Source organism: Varanus komodoensis, unplaced genomic scaffold, assembly GCF_004798865.1.
Source record: "Varanus komodoensis strain SLA01 unplaced genomic scaffold, ASM479886v1 scaffold1, whole genome shotgun sequence".
NCBI lineage: Eukaryota > Metazoa > Chordata > Lepidosauria > Squamata > Varanidae > Varanus > Varanus komodoensis.
The window spans coordinates 68,720,128-68,739,952 of record NW_025335268.1 but is presented as its reverse complement, the minus strand read 5'-3'; the positions used below and the strand labels follow the sequence as shown (position 1 = coordinate 68,739,952).

Sequence of the window (19,825 nt, the reverse complement as noted above, 5' to 3'; positions counted from 1 at the left end):
CTGAAGACGTAATTAGGCCACTGACACACGTCGGTCGCAACATGCGTGGTTACAATCCGTTGTTGAAATTGGGAAGGATCGAGGTTGTAAGCGTGAAAGCGCAGTTCTGTTCTGCTTTATTGCAATCGTTTATCCAAAGGCTGTGGATAATAACGGGAGCGATGCTGCTTGGGCTGTCCTTCCCACTTCCTAGCTCCTAGCTACTGCAGCGATCCCTTGCCTTGCTTTCTTCAGTGCAAGGGATGGATTTGCCAATCCCCAATCTCAGGGCTGTCACAGCAAGCCCAGCAGGCTGCATGTCCTCAGCGGAACTTGCTCACTTCTCTTCTCTACATGAAGGTCTCCTTGTAATCGTTACCAAGTTTTTCCTCTCTCCCTTTCTGTCTGCCTTTCTGTCTTGTCCTGTCTTGTCTTGTAAATCCCTTGTCCTTATGAAGGTGGGGGAGTGGTATATGCATGTCAGGAAAGACCTACTATGGGCAGGTGAAAATATAATGGGAAGTCGCATGGCTCCTTGGCAAGCAAAGTGTATGGAAGGATTTTTTTTTTAATTAGGCATTGTTAATTGCTAAGGTCAGGAGTCAATGCTCCTCCATGCTTTCAAAAATCACAGATCTTTTTGCTTGCAAAGTGTTCTTTATTGACCCAAAGCACAAAACACCCAGAATGAATCTCTGAGCTTGCACAGAACAATCTCATAATCACCTCCAGAACTCTCCTTATGAGCGTGCCTCCTCTCCGTGTGCTTATCCTCTAGTTGGGCTGCCCTTCTCTTGACACTGCATCATGGGCTCAAGAGCCCAGGCCACCTGGAGTGTGTCTGAGGAGCTCCCCTGCTCCACGTCTCTCCTGCCAGCTGAACTTCTGGGCTACTCCCAGAGAATGGCTGCCAAGCTGGGGAGCCCGGCCTTGAGCTAAGCGCCTCCTCTTCTCTCATCTCCGTGTCTCGAGATGGCCCAGATTCCCAGTTCTGCTTCACATTCTCCTTTTGATTCCTCCAACATCCAGCTAGGAGTGCTTGAGAACAAGTGCCCATAATGGCCCCCTCTCTCACTCCTAGCAGCTAGGCCTACTCTTGCGTCTTTGCTCCCGTGTTCGCCATCCTTGGCGGCTCGCGAGGCCCCGGCCCACCCTCACTTCCGGTGGCCTGCCCTGGTCTGTGAGACGCCATTTAAATGTCCTGCCATGTCCTCTACAAGAGTGCCATTCCAGGCGCTGAAGGAGATTAGGAGGTGAACTCAGGTCTGCCCAGGCAACACTGATTGAAATGCCGCTGCCTTCCAGCAGTTAGAAAGTTATTCATGTCCGTGAGCAGGATGAGCTTGGCTCGAGGCTGTTCAGATGGAACTCAGTTGGGTCTCCCACGTGTTAAGAGGACTGTGAAAAGGGGCCTTTCATGAGATGTTCCAAAGGGACAAGCCCCTGCTCTGCTGCTGAAGCCAAACAAATCCAACAACAACACTGAGAACAGCTGAGATGGGAGACCACCTGGGAGCTGAGTGGAACATGTGTATACATTGCATCTTTTAAAGATTCACAGATCACTGATGTCTAAATCGAAAAACCGTCCTTTGCATCTCTGGCCCGGAAGCGACCCTTTCTTTCCCACCCCTGTGCTATCTCATGCTTCCTGCTATCACAGAGCAACTTCTCACCATCTGGGGCCCTCCAGATGCTTGAGACGTCAGCTCCAGTCAAGATCCAACCAAGAATACCAGGAGTTGTGGTCTGAAACACCTGAAGAGAATCAGGTTGAGGAAGGCTAGGGCAGAATTTGCTAGGCAAAACGCACTCTTTCCTCTACTTCTGGCTTAGGAGGAAACCGAGCAAACGGCTGAAGCAGCTGTGCGGTGCTTAAGTTTTGGTTCCACTGAGCAAACAAGAACGAAATTGGCTTTGGCTGGCCACCTGGTGTCAGGGAAATGGCACCTTTTTTCTTTTTGCACAATGCTAAACCCAAAAACAAAGCAAACCATAACAACAACACACAACACACTGCTTCCAATAAATAATGATAAAAACAAGAATAAAACCAATTCACTGTCAAAATATTGGGAAAATAAAAAGGGCTTTGCCTGACACTGAAAAGAATATATATGATTACATCTTGGAGAAACGAATGAGGTGAGAGGAGCTATAAGGAGACAAGCAGCTGGCAAGATCTTAGCCATCTTGCCTTCCCTACTAAATGCAAACCTTAGTTCAGGCAACCATTTAAGGCTAGGACTCTACTGCTTGAATGATATTGGAGCTGAAGTTGAGACTTTGGCTGCCTCTTTGGCTAATGAGATGAACACTAAGGACACGTCTACACGACAAATGTAGATGAGTTTGCCTGGCACATGCCTCCTACTCCAAAATGCCTTGAACATGGAATCTGGAGAATTTGTGAACACAACACTCACAGAGCTGCTGTGGTTCCCTGGAAAAGGGGAATGACAATTATGTTTAGATAGGTGTGTTTGTCCTCACACGGACAAGCATCTCCATATTTTCCCATGTCGTTTGACAATTCCAGCAATGAATGTCATTGAAAGGATATTTCCATTTGATGAGCATCCTCTTTCATCACTCTGGGGTAGCCGTGACTCATAAAGAATGAGGAGGAGTATTGTTTCAAGAGTATCTGGGAAGTTAGTGGAGAAGGAGTTAGTGTTGCATTAGATGTGCCAGGAAGATTTTGATGCTCCGAAGTGCTCCATTTTGGCAAGATGTATGAGCCTTCTCTACCCCGTAGGATGTGTTTCGCTCTCTCTCTTCACCCTGCCCCTTGTCATGGACCCGATCCTTCAAACACACGCTCTGACACAGAGAGACTCAAGTGATGCTCCAGGGACGCAGAGGGAAGGAAGCTGGGGCACTGCCAGGAGTTGACCTCTTGTCCCCCCCGCCCACCCGATAAGCCCTGGTGCCTTCTTCTCCAAGATGGAGGCAGCCATCCGGGTGTGAAGGGTTCAGGGCAGGGGCTCATCCTTTCGTGCCCCCACACTGAGGTCAGGAGGCCAAAGGGTTGTACCTTTATGGTGGCAAATCCCACAGTTAAACAGGATAGGTGCACCCTTCAGAAATCATATAGCAGGTAACAATTCTCTGTAGGCTCCAGATCAATCCAAAACTATCCATCAGAATCTGATGGGCTCCCACCCAAAAACTGATTCCTCATGCAACTCGGTCCCACAGTGACCGGGGCAGGGAATGGGAAGGCTTTCACAGATGGGGTCAAAAGTCACTTTTGGGCAGAGAAACATAAAGACACTGGAGAACTTCCAGACATTGGAGAACGTAGTAGTGACTGCATCGGCGGTGTCCAGGTCTTCCATGGCCTGGATGTGTGTGCTATCGTGAACCTGCCATCTATCCATCCATTAGGCAGTCTGGCTTACTCATAGTATTAGCACCGTCAATACCAAAGACAAGCTTGTGCGTGCATCAAGGAGAAATGTTTCCACTGGTGCTACCACCTACAAGACATACAATAAACCCATAGTAACTTTTTCACAAATGCTATCATTTCTTAAGTTTCAGCTTTTATTCTTTTTTCTAAATACGTTTTGTGAGGTTGTCCATCATTGATGTTTGAATTTAATACTATTCAACTGGAGGTTGTAAAATATGTTCCTCTTTTCTACTTTGTTGTCTCTTGATTTCTTTATGCGTTGGTGGCGTCAAATACATCAGTGCTTCTTTTTCTTTCTCACCCCCGACCCCCAACCCTTCCATTACCCCACAGCTTTCAGGTGTATGGCAGATTATTAAGGAAAAGCAATAGGATATCACATCTCTGCCAAGTGTTTGTGCTGGCTGAATAATGCTAATTTCAAAAAGTACAATTTATCCAGTAGAATCCTTTTAATGGGCACAGAGTATGCTAGAGACAGGAAGAGAAGTTTGTGTAGCTGTCCTAATTATTAAATAACATATGGTAAAGGCATATAGTTTAAAAGACTGAGGGGGGCGGGGAGGAGAAGCATTACATTATCACTTTCCTCTTCTGTCTACCACTATTGTTTCCAAGCATTTTTACTACCAATCCTGCTTTAAATGAGTTCTCTGAGTGATCTTCTCATGCTTCTTTTGAGAAAGGGAGAAAGAGCCATTTCACAGCTTAATGGAAGTGTTTATTCCACAGAGAGCGAGAGAGAGAGAGAGGCATTTCCTTTGTTTAATAGAGTCTAACTTACACTACCTCTTTCTCACTTGGAATATTTTTGGAAGCTGATAATACTCAGAGATTTGTGTAAACATGTAAGGCAGTTTTGGAGTGAGCCAGATATTGGTTTATCTCTCCTTTAATTGTTTCTTCCAGCCTTCTCCTTGGAATAAAGTTCATCACATCTGATGGACACCAGATAGTGGAAGGCTACTGTACTCCAGTTAGCAAAAGCTGTCCAGGAGTCTTGGGCAAGAGGAAGGCTTCTCCCAGCCCTGCTATCTGAGATCTTTTGAACTAGATGTAGTAGATGCTGAATTTTGGGCCTTAGAGCATCATCTGCCACCAAATGATAGAACTGACTATTGTATATTGAGGCAAAGTAGACCAGCCTTCCCCAACCTGGTGGCCTTCAGAGGCATTTGGACCACAACTCCTAGAATTCCCAGCAGGGCCACTGACTGGGAATTCTGGGTGTTGCAGTCCATAAGTGTCAAAGGCAGAAGGTTGAAGAAGGCTGAAGTAGACGATCCATCCAATCCAACCTTAAGAGCACCCCAGACTCTGGTAGTGGCATTTCCCAGTCCTTCTGAGTGTCTTTCTTGGGAGAGCTTTCCATTGAACCCAGGACCTCAAACAGGCAATGCCTGCAGTGTCATGGACCCCATACAGCTCTTCCTTCCACATTCCAATGCCCCTGGTCATCTGCCCTTTTAGACGCTCGGCTCATAAGAATGTGTGGAGGAAAGACTGACTCTGTAAAGGCACAAGCCAGAGAGAAGGAGCTGATGATCACATAGAGGTCGCGGTTGAGATATGCAGGTCTCCAGGGTGCCAGAAGATCTCAGGTTCTTGGAAGTGGGATTTTCTGCCCGCAGAGCACATGTGCCACCATTGCGTTGGGGTCCCTTCATAGGTAAACCCGTGCTTGGACTGTACCACGTGGTCCTGCAGCTAGGGAATGAACAGTCCTCTGTATTCTTTTCTCAATCCCTGCACATAGAAAACCAAGGAGAAGGCTAGGCTAGCATCTCTCTCCTAAACACGGCCGTTTTTAAGCATAATTTGCCACCTCTGTGAAATCGTGGCTATAAATTAGGCCTCTGCGCTTGCCAGCTTGCATGTGTAAGAGTGGACACTCCAAACAATTCTTAACCGACGTCTCTGTGCGTGTGTTTCTTTTTGGGTGTTTTTGCTGCTGTCGTTCTCCTGTGCCTTCTGGTGAAACGTCCCGATTTATTTTTAATTCTTTTTGCATGCAGAAGCATTGTCCTCGGTGTCATATTAATGCCAACGATATTTGGAAAGCACTAATGAATAAGTGGAATTTCTTTTCTCTATTGTTGGGTTTTTTGTAAAGTTGCTCAAATGCTCTCAGGTATGGCTGCCCTGAACGGAGGACTCGGTGCAACAGGCTTGACGAACGGTGCGGCCGGTACGATGGATGCCCTCACCCAAGCCTACTCAGGAATCCAGCAGTACGCCGCCGCGGCGCTGCCCACCTTGTACAGTCAAAGCTTGTTACAACAACAGAGCGCTGCAGGCAGCCAGAAAGAAGGTGAGCCCTTCACTCCACCGGGGAATTGGAAGCAAGGGGAGGAAGGCAGGGAGGGGGCGCTGCCAACCTCAGGACCGACAGAACGCAGCATCCCTGAACCGGCTGCATTGCCGTCTGTTCGGCGGGGTCATGCGCCGTCCTTCCGCTGCAGTCGCCGACACTCGGCCACGGACAAGGGGCAGCATCTAAGGCTAGCAGACAAAACAGGAGGCCGGCTGGAGCCCAAATGGAGCATGGCAGCACGGGACTAGGCGGGAGCTGTTCCTTCAGCAGCCTTTACTGAGCCTTCCATTCTGCACGTGCTGGTTGCACAAGATTCTCGGCTTGTGTGAGTGTGGTTCCCGCCAGCGCCAGGCAGCGTGGCATACGGCCCAGAGGACTGAACACCATTCCAAAGACAGATGCTAAGCGCATGCAGGCAGAGCATCTTGAGCAGATATAGTTCACTTCAGAAAGCAGGATGCTGCTCTCCTGTTTGGTTGGACTCTTTGGGAGCCTCACAGTCCAGGAGGGTGGGAATAGCTTAGGGCTCCTAATGGCCTTTCCAAAGTCAAGGCAATGTCATGAGCAGAGCTGGCTGGAGCTGGGGATCAGACTAGATGGCCCAGGAGGCCTCTTCTGACTCGCTCTGTTTCTGTGTTTCTGAGGCAATCATGATAAGATCTGGAATTTTGTCTTTGTGTGAGTGAACACATGTAAACATTGTGAATAGAGAGTACACAGGGGACCTTTAAACATCCACTTTCCCAGTCCCCATAATGTATTTCACTGGCATTCACTCCAAGAATTTTACCAGCCACTGTTCATTAATGTGGAAAACGCATGAAGGGTTGAGTCATGTCCTAACCCGTCCTGCAAATTATTTCTTCCTTTGCTGCTGTCATCAGTACCCCAAAGGAAGCCACGCTCACCCTCTTACCATGCTGTGCACAACATGGGACATGTTTTTGGGACATGTTTCCTCTTCCCTCCCCATCTTTCCCCCTTTTGCGAGGTCTCCCGGTGACACCCCTTCCCAAGTGCCCAAGTGGCACCGCTTAGTCACTGACGGAGAGGTTGTCACTGGCAGCAAAGAGGCAGAGATGACAGAAGTGGCAAGGAGAGGTGGTTGGGTCTCCCTGAGCGGCTTGTCCATCACTTCCTTGGATCCAAGATGGGGTTGGTCACTCAGGTTTGGATGGTCTATTTTGGGTCCAGTAACCCCCAGAACAGACCGTGGGTTGTCAGGGTGGCTTCTCACCCCAAAACAGCCCACCTTACAGGTTCACACAGCACAATAACGCACCACAGCTAGTTGCCCATGATGGTTGCCGTGTTGTGAGGAACCAGACAGTATGTGCCGCTTTTCCAGAACTGAGACCAGTTTGGTTTCCTTTTTGAAATGCATTTCTTTTATGGAAGGAACTCCTGTATCTGGATTCCACATATAATGCAACCATGTGACTTTTGTAACTAGACTTTGTTTGGTGGTTAACGTCAAGACCCATTGGCACTATTTTGAAAGATTCCTTATTTAATTGAGCATCTCGAGGGGAAGCAAATAAATGATTGATTGCATCCTGCTCATTGCCAATAGAGCAAAATAAACCCTAGTAACTTTATACTGAGACTAAATTAATACTAATTACAAGATATTTAACAAAATAAGTATTCCATCTCTCTTTCCTGCCTAACCCATTGCTTACATTCCTCCTCCCTGATCTCCTGACCTCCCTCTGTTGAGGGAGTGCCCCTTACCCTAATTCTTGCTCATTTTAGATTCAAAGGAAATTGTATCGTGTACTCCAGAAAGCTATATCCTTCTTTTAACTGCAACGGACCATGAACATTTCAGAGCAGGGAGGCAATGTAAGCCCAGTAAGAAGAGGATTTTAGAAGGGCAACAGGATCAGTGCCTCAAAAAACACTATACTAGCCATGGTTTTTAGACTTATTGAATATAAACCATTGACTACATACCATTTATCCCAGAAGAGACCTGCATGGCGTTTAGTTATTACTATAAATTTGTTTACAGGAGGCCTGATCATATTAAAATAAATGGCAATATAAATTGTACCCAGGGTTGGGATAAAGTTCCATGGACTCTTCCCCTCTGGCACTTGCGGACTTCCTCTTGTGCTCTGCCAAGCTGAAAGGAAGTCCGTGGAAGCTAACGGAGCCAGAGTTTTGCAACCAGCAACCTTCTTCCGTGTCACACGGAGCAGCACTAACAAATCATATCGACATGCAAGTTAACAATAATATTGTCCCTTTAGCGCAGCTGGGCAAACTCCCAGAGCATGCATGTGTTAGAGAACAAACTGGTGCTGCTTCCAGACAAAGCTTTTCATGGAATTTTACAGGTGGTTGATGTCTCCCCTATCTTCCCACCATACTTTCCATGCTTTTTGTCACCAGGAAAAAAATCCATTAAAGAGGCACAATGCCTTTTGTTTGGTTGCACTGAGACCCTTCTCTCTAGAAGCAGCTCACCTGGAAGCTCTGAGATGATGCACACAGAATGGAACAGCCGGTCTCTGACTGTCAGTTCTTTCCTTTCTTAAAGGTCCAGAAGGAGCAAACCTCTTCATTTATCACCTCCCACAGGAGTTTGGAGACCAGGACATTCTGCAGATGTTCATGCCTTTTGGGAACGTTATTTCTGCTAAGGTCTTCATTGACAAACAGACCAATCTAAGCAAGTGCTTTGGTATGTAATGTTTAAAACCTGACACTTTTTCCCACATGCTGTCTCCTCACCTTTGGGTTGAGTGCATATGCCGCTTTCACATCTGAACCATTCTGTTCTTACCTATAGCTGGTTAACTGATCATCAGCTGGTTAAATAGAGCAAGCCTATCCCAACCTGATGCCCTCCAGAAATGTTCGACTACAAGTCCCATCATCTTCTGGAGTAAAGTCAGAGTGGTAATGCAACATAACTGGTGGAAGGTTGTTCTGCGTAGTATCTTTTCCCATTAGGTTTGATTGCGTATGACACCAGAGCAAAACAAAATCTAAACTAAGGAACAAACATGCCAGAAATTACCAATTGCTTATTTGTAGATAACAGCTTAAATCCAGATGAATCAGTTATACATAAGCCTCAGCAAAACCTTGTTGTTAGTTGCGAAGTCACGTCCGACCCATCGCGACCCCATGGACAACATTCCTCCAGGCCTTCCTGTCCTCCACCATCCCCCGGAGTCCACTTACGCCGACAGTTTCAGTGGCTCCATCCAGCCACCTCATTCTCTGTCGTCCCCTTCTTCTTTTGCCCTCTATTGTTCCCAGCATTAAACTCTTCTTCAGGGAGTCCTTCCTTCTCATTAGGTGGCCAAAGTATTTGAGTTTCACCTTCAGGATCTGGCCCTCTAAAGAGCCATCAGGGTTGATCTCCTCTAGGACTGACCGGTTTGATCGCCTTGCGGTCCAAGGGACTCGCAGGAGTCTCCTCCAGCACCACAATTCAAAGGCCTCAATCCTTTGGCGCTCAGCCTTCCTTATGGTCCAGTTTTCACAGCCATACATTGCAACTGGGAAAACCACAGCCTTGACTATACGCACTTTTGTTGGCAGGGTGATGTCTCTGCCCCATGGACAGTACCAAAACCCCAACAGTACCAAAACTCGATGGACAGTATCAAAAGCAAAAGGCAGCAAAACCTTGCAGTAATCTTAACACACAGCAGAACCACTGCTGTGCCCCACACACTGATTCCGTTCTAATGTCCAATGGCCTCCACATCCAAATACGCTTGTTTTTACAGATCTGTTTATGATCATCTCCCCTTTGCAATTTATTGGGTACGTTTCTCCACCATTAACACATATTAATGCTCTTGGCTTCTCCCACCAGGGAGGCTAACACAGATATTACAGGCCTGCCTGCAAGGCATCCAAACTAAAGACACCATCCACCGCCTAGCGGTAGCACTTGCTGGTTTCGATGTCACTGGGAGGTGTATCCACTCCAGATATCATCCTGAACTTTAAAAGAGCTATCCATGGTGCCAGACCTATTCAAAGGGCTTAGCATCCTGGATGACTCCTCCACAATTCAGGCTGAAGCCCAGAGTGGACCAAGAGCCTCCACAACCACAAAGGCTTTGTTCATGATGAATGGTTGACACACTTGGTCATCTGGTATGCTTCTCATTCAATTCTGTTCTCCTAGTAGGAGTGGTGTTTTTGTGGTCTGTGCTCTGTAAGCATTACAGCGAAAAAGGAGTGGAGGGGAGAGCTTCTTGTGGAACTGTAATGGTTCCCCCTGCCCACCACCCCCACAGCAACTGGTATTAATCATCAAAGGTAGAAAAAGGTGCAGCTGAATCAGTTAAACACGAAAGAATAAAAGCGTACAAAATCCTTTCTGACATGCACAACAAAAAGTGTCAAATGCATAAAACTAATTACATCCTATCTGGGGGAATGTCATTTATTATATAATCAAGCTACATTATTATGGACACCTAATTATTCTCTATTGTATAAGAAAACTCTCCATGTTTAACTCATTACTTGCAAATTACATTAAACCCTCTCTCCTGGATTAAGAAAAACTATGCAATTAGAAGATCTCCGCTTTGCAGCATCCTCACATTCAACGCATGCCGCTCGTGACAAATGATTATTCCTCGTAAGACTTAGCCAAGCTTGCTTGTGCTATGGCACTCATGCATGGGGGGACGGGGGGGGGGGGGGAGTAACCCCAGGGTTTGCAGTGCTATGAAAAATCTTCAGTGGGAGCTGGAGAGGGCCTGAAAAGCGGGGAACCTCCTCCTCGTGCTTGCACAGACACATACGGAGCTAAAGGATAGCTCAGCAACACTAAATGCAGAGGGTGCCAAAAACGTATATGCATTTTAAGAAAGGAAAAAAACTATTAAAAACTCTTGCATGGTGACGCTAGCATTCATTTGGTTAACGACATCTTTTGAACAAACCTCATTCTATACATTGCTACTGTAATTCAATCCAACTTCGAAAAGTAATATATAGGAAACATCTCTTAAAATGTGTATACATTTTTGGCACCCCCTGTACTTGCCAATTGAGGTGGGATGGGCAGAGACCCAAACAACTTGGTCTAAGGGAATGGGATGGGATGGCTGAACATACTGAGGAAGACACAGAGCGATGTTGATTGAGCTTTTTTCGGTATCACAGCCTTTTCTTTCCCTGGCTAAGTCACACAGGTTCGTTCTCTGGTTCACACAGAGAAGCTATCTTAAAATGTCTCCAGAGACAGAAGTGAGAGATCGCCACAGATACTGGCAATTTCAGGATATGGGATTGTATGTCCACCAAAGTCCTAAGGGGAAAGAAAACACATACCAAAATATAATGGGCAGAGGGGAACTCTGAAGAGGCTGGGACCCTAATTAGAAGCCTTCCACATGGCAACATTTTGTTGCCGTGTTTTGTTTTAGTTGTAATCACCTGTCAAGTTTACGTCAAAAGTTAAAGTTGACCACATTTTCCACCCTTTGCTTCCCAAGGAAGAGCTATTTACAGGGTCAGTTTCTGTGGGGATTAGAAGAGCTGGAGGATGTTGGGAATTGTAATCTCAAAGATCTCCCAGATCAGGAGAAGGTGTTCTAGGCAGCAAAGTTTGCCAAACTATACAAGCAGTGATTAAAGGATGCCAGGTTTGTGCTGATGCGTGCCTTTTTCTCTTCTCCTCCAACCCCGATTGTGTATTGTAGGTTTTGTTAGCTATGACAATCCTGTCTCTGCGCAAGCTGCTATCCAGGCCATGAACGGCTTTCAGATTGGCATGAAACGCTTGAAAGTTCAGCTGAAGCGCTCCAAAAATGACAGCAAACCTTACTGATCATTACCACAGAAGCTTACTGCTAATTAATTTAGATTTCTTAGGGTAAGTCCCTTGAGCGAACCCACCCTTCCTTGGGGGTGGGTACATTGAAAAAGAACATACGAACACATTGTCAACCACCGCCCGGAGACCGCGATTTTTAAAATACTGCTTTCATTTTCCCCACCTGCCATGATGGGAAACTTGGCTAAGCTAATCACAGAAATATTGAACGATGTATTTTATTTGGATTTACAGCTTCAGCTTTGTTTAATTATCTTTGAAAGAAAGCTACACACACTCTCTGAAATCTCAACGGTTAAAACTGTTGAGAAAGCGGGGAAGCAGCCATTTTAACTTTCTCAGCCCTGGTGCCCCTAAATCTTTTGATGGAGATAATGAAAGCAGTTGGTATGTCTGAACCTAGACTTATCCAAATGGCACCAGCAGTTTGTAAGCTAACGCAATGGCCTTGGGCCGAGAAAGGAACTTATGTAGAAATGACACCAATTCTTTCCATTCCTTCAGTTCATTTTTTATTAAGGAGCTTGAAGATTTTTTGTTCGTAGGTCTTCAGACTGACATCCATTATCCTGTTCAACACTGGTTGTCTTTATATATTTCACTTGCTGGATTTTTATGTTTTTATTTTATTTTATTAAGTTCTATGAGGATTTTTTTTAGCATTAGTGTAAAAAAAGACATAGAGATCTGTTTCTAAAGCTACAGGGTTTAACTAAATAAATAAAAAGAGTGACAATACTTGACGTTTCTTGAAAGATAAAATTTAATAATGATGATGATGATGATGATAATAATAATAGATAACAAAAGAAAGCCACAGGCCTGTAAATTTTATTTGTAAAAAGCATTTCTATTTTTATACAAAAATTTTTACTGCCTCAGAAATAATGGAAGTTATTTATTGCCTATTGTTAACTTATTGGATACCTAAAGAGCAGCTCTCACTGCTAGCTAGATCCTTTTAAAGTAGTCTCCGGAGTATATGTGCCAAGAATGGGTGCTTTTTCACCGTTGAATTCTACATCCTCTATGGTTCATACTTTTTATCCTCTTGTTTGTATTTCGTCTGGTTATCTTGTTCGTAGTTTCCATTTTCTAGTTGAAAGTGTAGTTGTTTTGGACTATTCTATCTTTCTCTTTCCCAACCCCCCCCAATCCACTCCTACACTGCACCTCCCTGCCTTATGTTTCATTTGTTGAAACTGGACCTTTAACCCCCCCCCCCCCCCACCTTCCCCTCCCCAAATAAAATGAGAATCCATCTTCTCTAACTCCTTTCAGATGGATTCTTTTTGGGGGCTTTCTCATTGTGCCGTCCTCGACCAAATGTACAGTTAATGCAAATTGCGTGAATGGCTGAAATTCTAATGATGAAAGATTTGCATTAGTTTTCTTCTGCACCCATTAAAAATGATTTTGTTTCTGCTGCATAGACTCTCCGTAACTTTTTTTCCTCTTCCTTGTTTTTCCCTAGACATCTTCATGCCCGTTAGCTCATCGTTTGCCTAGCATGTCCCTGTGGCGTCTTAAAAAAAGTTTCATCGTCCCGTCATTGTTTCTGATGTCTTTCTGACCTCACATCATAATTTGGTTCTCCTACTGACCTTTGATCTATAGTTTGAACCTTTGAAATTTGCATGTGACCTCATCTAGCTATATGAATTCTGGGAAGTCAATGTGAAAAGCATTGCTGCATTTATGCAAGATTGAAATTTATTACTAGTCAAATTAATGATAGGATTATTAAACACACACACACACACACACACACACACAACCTGTGGCAAAATGTTTTGTTAGGGTTTTTAAGTTGTTCCTTTTTCCTTTTCCTTTTCCTTTTTCTTTTTGTGTTAAAAAAAAACACAGACTTGAAAGTATTAAACAGAGATTGGCATTCTGGCTGGTCACTGATCACTATAGCAATATGTGTCCAGAGGCGCAGAATGTTGGTTTCTACCAGACTACTTCCAAAACAGTTTGAAATGAAGAACTGTCTGATTTTAAGTCTCTAGAGGTCTGTAATAGTTTTTACATTTTTCAGGCAGTGTAAAGTTTTTTGATAAGGCCATTTTAGGTGGCTCACTTTCTCATTAAGAATATATATATAGAACCACTTTTTGTAGATTAGTATAACAAAAATTTACCCTGTTTTAGGGCAAATGCTACCTATTTGTGTCACCTTTTGCTGAACTGACTCACAAGTTAGACAATCCATGAATTAATGCACATGAAAATTACCTATATTTTATACTGTTTCAATGTACAGGAGAAAGGTTACTGTAAGCTGTCGTTCCATTGGTGCTTCTGTGAATTAAGTTGTGATTTCATCATGGGTCTTTTGGTCTTTAAGTGTTCTGTGTTTATAAACAACAGGTTTGAAATTGGTTTTTACTTGAAGAACATCAGCAACAGAACAAAAAACGAATTTCAAAAAACGAAAAAAGTTGTTTGCTTAAAATTTAAAAAAAAAGTTTTCATGTGAAAAAGAAACTATTCCAGATTAAGTTTGTGTTGGCTTCCGTGACGCATTGGTGTCAATTTTTTTTAATTATTATTGTGGACAATTTAGATGTGTTTGTGTTCAGCAAAATGTGATCAGTTTTTCTTTTAAAGAAATAACAATAATAATAATAAAAAAAGAAATCAGTGAAAAAAATTTAGTGCCAAACTCCAAAGGTACTTTTCTTCCTAGAGCTTCAGTGTGTTTCTTGTGTGAAGTAATTTGATAACATGGGTATTTTACTATGTGTTTTGTATAAAACCCTAATATTTAAAGGAAAAAGAGGTTACAAAGTTTGTTAACTTGCTATCTTGTGGTCTTGTTGCCTGAAATTGTTGTTGTTTGTTATTTCTCTTGGATGTTTTTTGTAAAACATTGTATGAAGTGCCCATGTTTCCCTTTTCTAACCACTCTGCACATCAACGCTGTGAAAGCAAACCTCACAATGTAATTTCTTCATAATGTATGGAAACCTCTAAGGTGAGAAAGTTTTGAACTTTTAACCCTTTCCACCCAGAGCTGTCTTGAGTGTTAATACTTTTATACATTCACCATTTTGCTGTTTATTTTTATATATACATATATATATATATCTATAGCTATAAATATATATATACTTAATTTTTGTGGTTTATTTAATACATGGTTGAAATCAGAAAAATGCACAGGGCAGACCTGAAGGACAAAAAAAAAATATTTTACTGCTGTCTAAATTTCTTCTGTATCTATAACTAAAAAAAAAGTATTTAAAATAGTAATTGTAGATCTCCTTTTTAGGTATTTGGGTTTTTTTGTCTTTTCTTAAAAAGAGCTTTTAATATGCTGCTGGAATATGATATTCAGTATTAATAAAATAAAATAAAAATAATTCTTTAATTATGTATTGTATGACCACTCCTAGACAGGAGAGGTAAACCCACCATTTGAAATCATTAAAAAGTATTTTTGTAATGAAATAAAATGAACTTTTGCTTAAATCCAATGCACTAGAACTTCCTGGATGAAATTCCATTGTGCACTGCAGTTTAAACTACTTTTTATGGATGAGATTTACACATGTTGTAATGCTTTGATGTGCTATCTGCCATTATCCTTGATATATTGGTCCAGAGGTAACAGACGCAGAATAGGTGTGGCAATACCTTTTGTTAACCTGGTTTCTGTTGATGAAGGCCGCGCACACTCTTGAACGGAGCAGGCCCTCAGAAAGGCAGATGAGACCATTAGCTGCCACTGCCAATATTCCAGGCACGTCGCCCTTATCAAAATGACTCTCGCGTGGCTCCCACGTGAGCGGGAGGGCACCCGGCGGCTGAGCAGAGCAGTAAAGAGTTGCGTTTTGCTCTCAGTTTCCAGCACTCGCTCAAGGCATGGGCGCCCCATCAGGACACAGAGAGTTCAGAAGGGGACACCCCAAATGGCATCCTGGACCCACATTGCCGCACAACTCCCCCCGCCACGGACCGAGAGCACATGAAGGCCTCTCCGGAAATCCAGCTCTTGGCTTTTGCTTCCTTAAAACAGCGCTCCTCCCTTCCCAGGGATCACTTTTTGCACTCGGTGCCCTTGGGGTTGAAAAGCAGGGTGCAGGACGGGTGCCGGGGGAGCTGCTTTAAGAAGGAAATTCTCCACTTCTGCTGGATAAATGGGAGTGGGAGAACAAGCGTGAGAGGCCCCTTAGGAAAGCAGGTTGGCACTGTTCCAGCGTTTCACCGAGGCACGGCTCGCTTCGCTCTGCAGTCACCCTGAGCTCGTCACGGCTGTGCTGACATTCGTAGATGCGCCAGGCCGCTGCCGCCAGTCAGCGCTCTTTGGTAGCCACGCCAGCGGTCCCCGCAGTAAACATACAAAGCGTGAAGGGCAGACACACTTCCCCAAGCATGCAAAGTCCAGCGGCTAATCAGAATTGCTTGACTTGTGTCCTTAGGTGTTTAGGGATTCACACCTGTCGCACAAGCAGTGTAGAGGACCTGCTCGTGGCTGCAGGAGCAGCACTGGCAAGGACAACTGGCCCTCCAGCAGCAATTCTAGCACAGAAATTTAGGATATGATGGCAGCTCTCTTAAGTGGCTACGGGGGCTACATTTCTCGCTTGGCAGCACTGTTTCCCCAGCTCGTCACCGGCTTTCCATGTTATTAGGTGCATGTGCTCGACACAGTTCAGAAGCTTGTGTGGTCCATCAGCAGAAAACGCTCCAGTTTAAAAGGTATTGCCGTGCCTGTTCTGTCTCTCTTATTTTCTGTTGGGACAAGGCCTGCAAACATTCAAAATGGAGAAACACTCAAATAGGCAAAGGGATTCTGCAAGCCCTACATGTTTGCAGCACAGAGCCCAGGAAACGGGGGAAAAATGCTAATAGCCCCTCACTGCCTCTTGGTTTCCTTTCCGTTGTATTAGATATAATACCATTCCTACTCTAAACCAAATTTGGGTCTCTGTACTGGCAAATATACCCTTTTTGAAGCCAATACGTCTCAGCAGCTTTCTATGCTACTGATAAAAGTGCCATAATCGTTCCCCATTATCTGTCTCTCTTTGATTTCATACAAAACACTTCCTTCCCCCTTCCCTAATCCCCGTTGTAAATTATTGTTAAAAGTAAAGCTACTAATCACCCTCCCCTCTTTTACTTTTAAATGACTGTTTTGTAGAGAAGCCCTGGGATGGAAAGGTCTAGAATCCAAGTGGTGCACACACGCAAAATATTTTTAAAAGGTTTCTTATAGCACATGTACTTATAGGTAATGGCTTTGTGTTACTCTCACGTTTTTACTACTGCTGGGGCCTTCCTGAACCCTTTGAGGGCTATTTTATACTTCTTGCAGCAATGTTTGCCTATTGAATTATCACATGCAAACTGGTCATCATTATGTCTTTCCAGGACATTTTGTTGTTCGACATTTAAATTTCCAAAATAACCATGCTTTAAAAAACAACAGCGAGAACCCTCAGAACGCTTCATGCAGAAAAACTCTGAGGACATGTATCGTCACCTCCTGAAGTTTAGCCTTCTTTCCTTGCACCGGGGCTTGCACGAAAGCCCCAAACAAGCCCTATCAAAATGGCAGCCGTGTATAATGGGTTGCACTGAATTTGAGCCGCACCCTTGTTTTTCAGTAGCTCATGCTAAATTCCTTGAACTCTAGAACTCTGGCCAACAGGCACTGGCCAAATATGGCAGGCCTTGAATTAGGTATTTTCCAGGCAACATTTATTTTATAGCGCAAAGAAATCTTGAACAGAATCCTTAAATAGAAAATAAACCTTGCAACTTTAAGCAGAGAATAAATCCAAATGTTTAGACTGCTCCCTTAGCAGGGAAAAGGGGATCCAAAGAAGGGACATGCAGATCTGGGATAGAAGCATCCACACGGCTGAAGTTTTGCTAGCTGGTTTTCTCTCTGCTCCCATGGCTACGGATCCATTTGGAACTGTTCTTGCTGTGGAAATGACCGCACAGAAAACCAGCCAGTAAAGTTGCAGCTTCTTGAATGAGGGTCTTTTCTAACGCACTGCACTTGCTTGCTTACATGTTCCATTTGAAAAACCCAGACAGAAGTCTCTGTCATTTATTTATAACGTATTTCATATGGGGGACAGCATTGGAAGGAGCTATAGGAGCACAAAGGGCTTGATAAACTGAGGGAAAAAAATAAACAAGGGGAATTCGCATTTTTTAAAGTCAACTCCAAAAGCACAAAGAAGTAGTTTTCGAACTGAATTAGCTAATTTTAATGAAATGGCCATATTCAAAGGCGTAACAAGTTCATCTTTCTTTCACCATAGGGGTTATTATTCCTTGGCTTGTGCTACTCTCTGGAATCATTTTACTGTTTCTGTTTTTATTAACTTAAGTGCAAATTAACAAAAGAGTTTTTTTAAGCAAACAAACAAACTTGTAGTATCGTTATCTTTCTGAATAATGTCATAACAAACAAAGATAATAACCCTGTGTACTGGCGTGGGGGTGGGGTGGGGTGGGCTGGAGTGTCGTGCTGTGAGAAATTGTTGTTTGTAGATTAATAATATCTCTCATGTAGTTGAGAATGTCGGAAACCGAGGCCACGATCCACTCTCGCCGTGGGCGTAGCATCCCCACGCAGAGGATTCCCATTGGCTCATCCAAGCTCTGCCTCCAGCGCACGAGCGTTCTGTATCCGCATCCCAGCCCTTTGTCCTGGGAAGTTACGGGGCACCAGTAGCTTGCAAGCTTTTTGACACGAGGCATTTCTTGGCGCTCATGAATCCTTAGTTGTGGTTGTTACGGGTTCTTTGGACATTGACATGGTCCTCCGTTTTCACTTCTGCTTTTTAAGAGCGGGGCATTTTTCGAGCATTGCCTTTCGGGGCTTTATTTAAGTGAACGAAAAGCTGTTTTCCTGCTTGTGTATTTGTGCCGTTCCTCTATTGCACAGCCCCACCAAGAGGTTATCTGGCAGAAAAGCAGGAGAGGAAAAGCTCTGTGCAACTTAGGAGTTCTTTAGCAAGTTCAGGGGGAGACAGCAGGGATCTGCACCCTGGCATAATGTATGCATTGCGAGCATGGAGCTGAGAAAGCACACACATTGACTCCCGTGTGAATCTTCTGCACCTGGATCATGACCCCACGGTGCTAATGGATTGTGCCCTTGGTTGTTTTGTTTCTTAAAGTTTTGTCAGAGAAAAGCCAAAGTTACTGCAATGTAGTGGAAACTGTAAGATCATTTGAGTATCGTTTCTATTTTGTTGACGCATTTGGATTTTGCTGTTTGATGGAATTTGAGCCAAAAACAAACACAAACACAAAAAACCCCCACAGGCTTTCCTATTTCTAAAACTTGATTGTACTTATGCATTTTGTACCAGTGGAACTTTTTATACTGGAGATTTAAAAAAAAAACAACAGTTTTTGTTTGTTTTTGTTTTTGTTTTTTCTGGCTTGCTCTTGTGAGCCCCAAGAACATGGCGGGGTTTCAAGTTTGATTTCCAGTTGGTAGAAAGAAAGTAAGTTGGTTTTGTTTAGAGAATTTAAAAACAAACAAACAAACTTTGGCTTGGTTTAATTCTTTCCCTTTGCTTATATTTAGTGTTTAGAATTTTGTCTTTAAAACAAGCGGTAAGTTTCACTTTTTATTCTGTATTGTGCAGTTACACAATAATATAAAGATAAATTAGAATTTAGGAGTACAGAGTCACTTTACGTAGATAAATGTATTAGTTAAAAGTAGGGGTTTGCTTTTTTGCTGTTTAGATCAAAAGTTTTTTCTGATTCTTCTGTCTTCATTGTGAACATAACTGTGTAGTTGAAACAGTCAAACTTATTTTTGTAACGTATGTTATTGTGTGATGCAGTTTTTTGCTTCTGTCTCCAATATTAAACCATTTTCCTAATACTTGTCTCTCTTTCTCTCTCTGTGTTGTAATGTTGGTGGTCATTCCGTGTTGGTAATACATCTGCACACCTCACTGTTTCACGTCCCTGTTGATTTTTTTTTTCTATTTGTCGTGTACAAAAGATACAGTCGATTCCACCTAAGTGAACCTCTGATTGGAGAATGAATACAGATATGTAGGAACCTTTGGTCTATTTTACCTCCCCCTTCCTTGCCCTCCCTCCTCCAATTGCCTTTAATCATTTTGATGATTTAAGCAGGATATCATTTTAACTGCTAGCCTGCGATCATATTGGAGATGCGGTTAAAAATGTATAATATACATGCACAAATAAAAAAGATCACAGGCACAGTTTTTCTCTGATTACTGAAAAATGATGCACTTCTGCTTTGCAAGGGCATCTTGACCTTTGCCACCTG

General features: G+C 43.6%; 1 protein-coding gene across 25 annotated transcripts in view; it reads left to right on the top strand.

Annotated features, from left to right (window-relative positions):
- Positions 1 to 19,405, top strand: part of CELF2 (CUGBP Elav-like family member 2) — a 543,991-nt gene extending 524,586 nt beyond the window's left edge. For 18 of the 25 annotated variants that reach the window (XM_044428119.1, XM_044428080.1, XM_044428088.1 and 15 more), the window contains 4 exons: positions 5,511 to 5,708; positions 8,257 to 8,400; positions 11,399 to 11,571; positions 13,007 to 19,405. In XM_044428119.1, the coding sequence (XP_044284054.1) occupies positions 5,511 to 5,708; positions 8,257 to 8,400; positions 11,399 to 11,526 (470 nt within the window). In that variant the 3' untranslated portion in view covers positions 11,527 to 11,571; positions 13,007 to 19,405. The remainder of the gene's footprint in view (positions 1 to 5,510; positions 5,709 to 8,256; positions 8,401 to 11,398; positions 11,572 to 13,006) is intronic. The other 7 variants (XM_044428072.1, XM_044428065.1, XM_044428148.1 and 4 more) reach the window with 1 other exon arrangement.
- Positions 19,406 to 19,825: the final 420 nt, after the last annotated feature.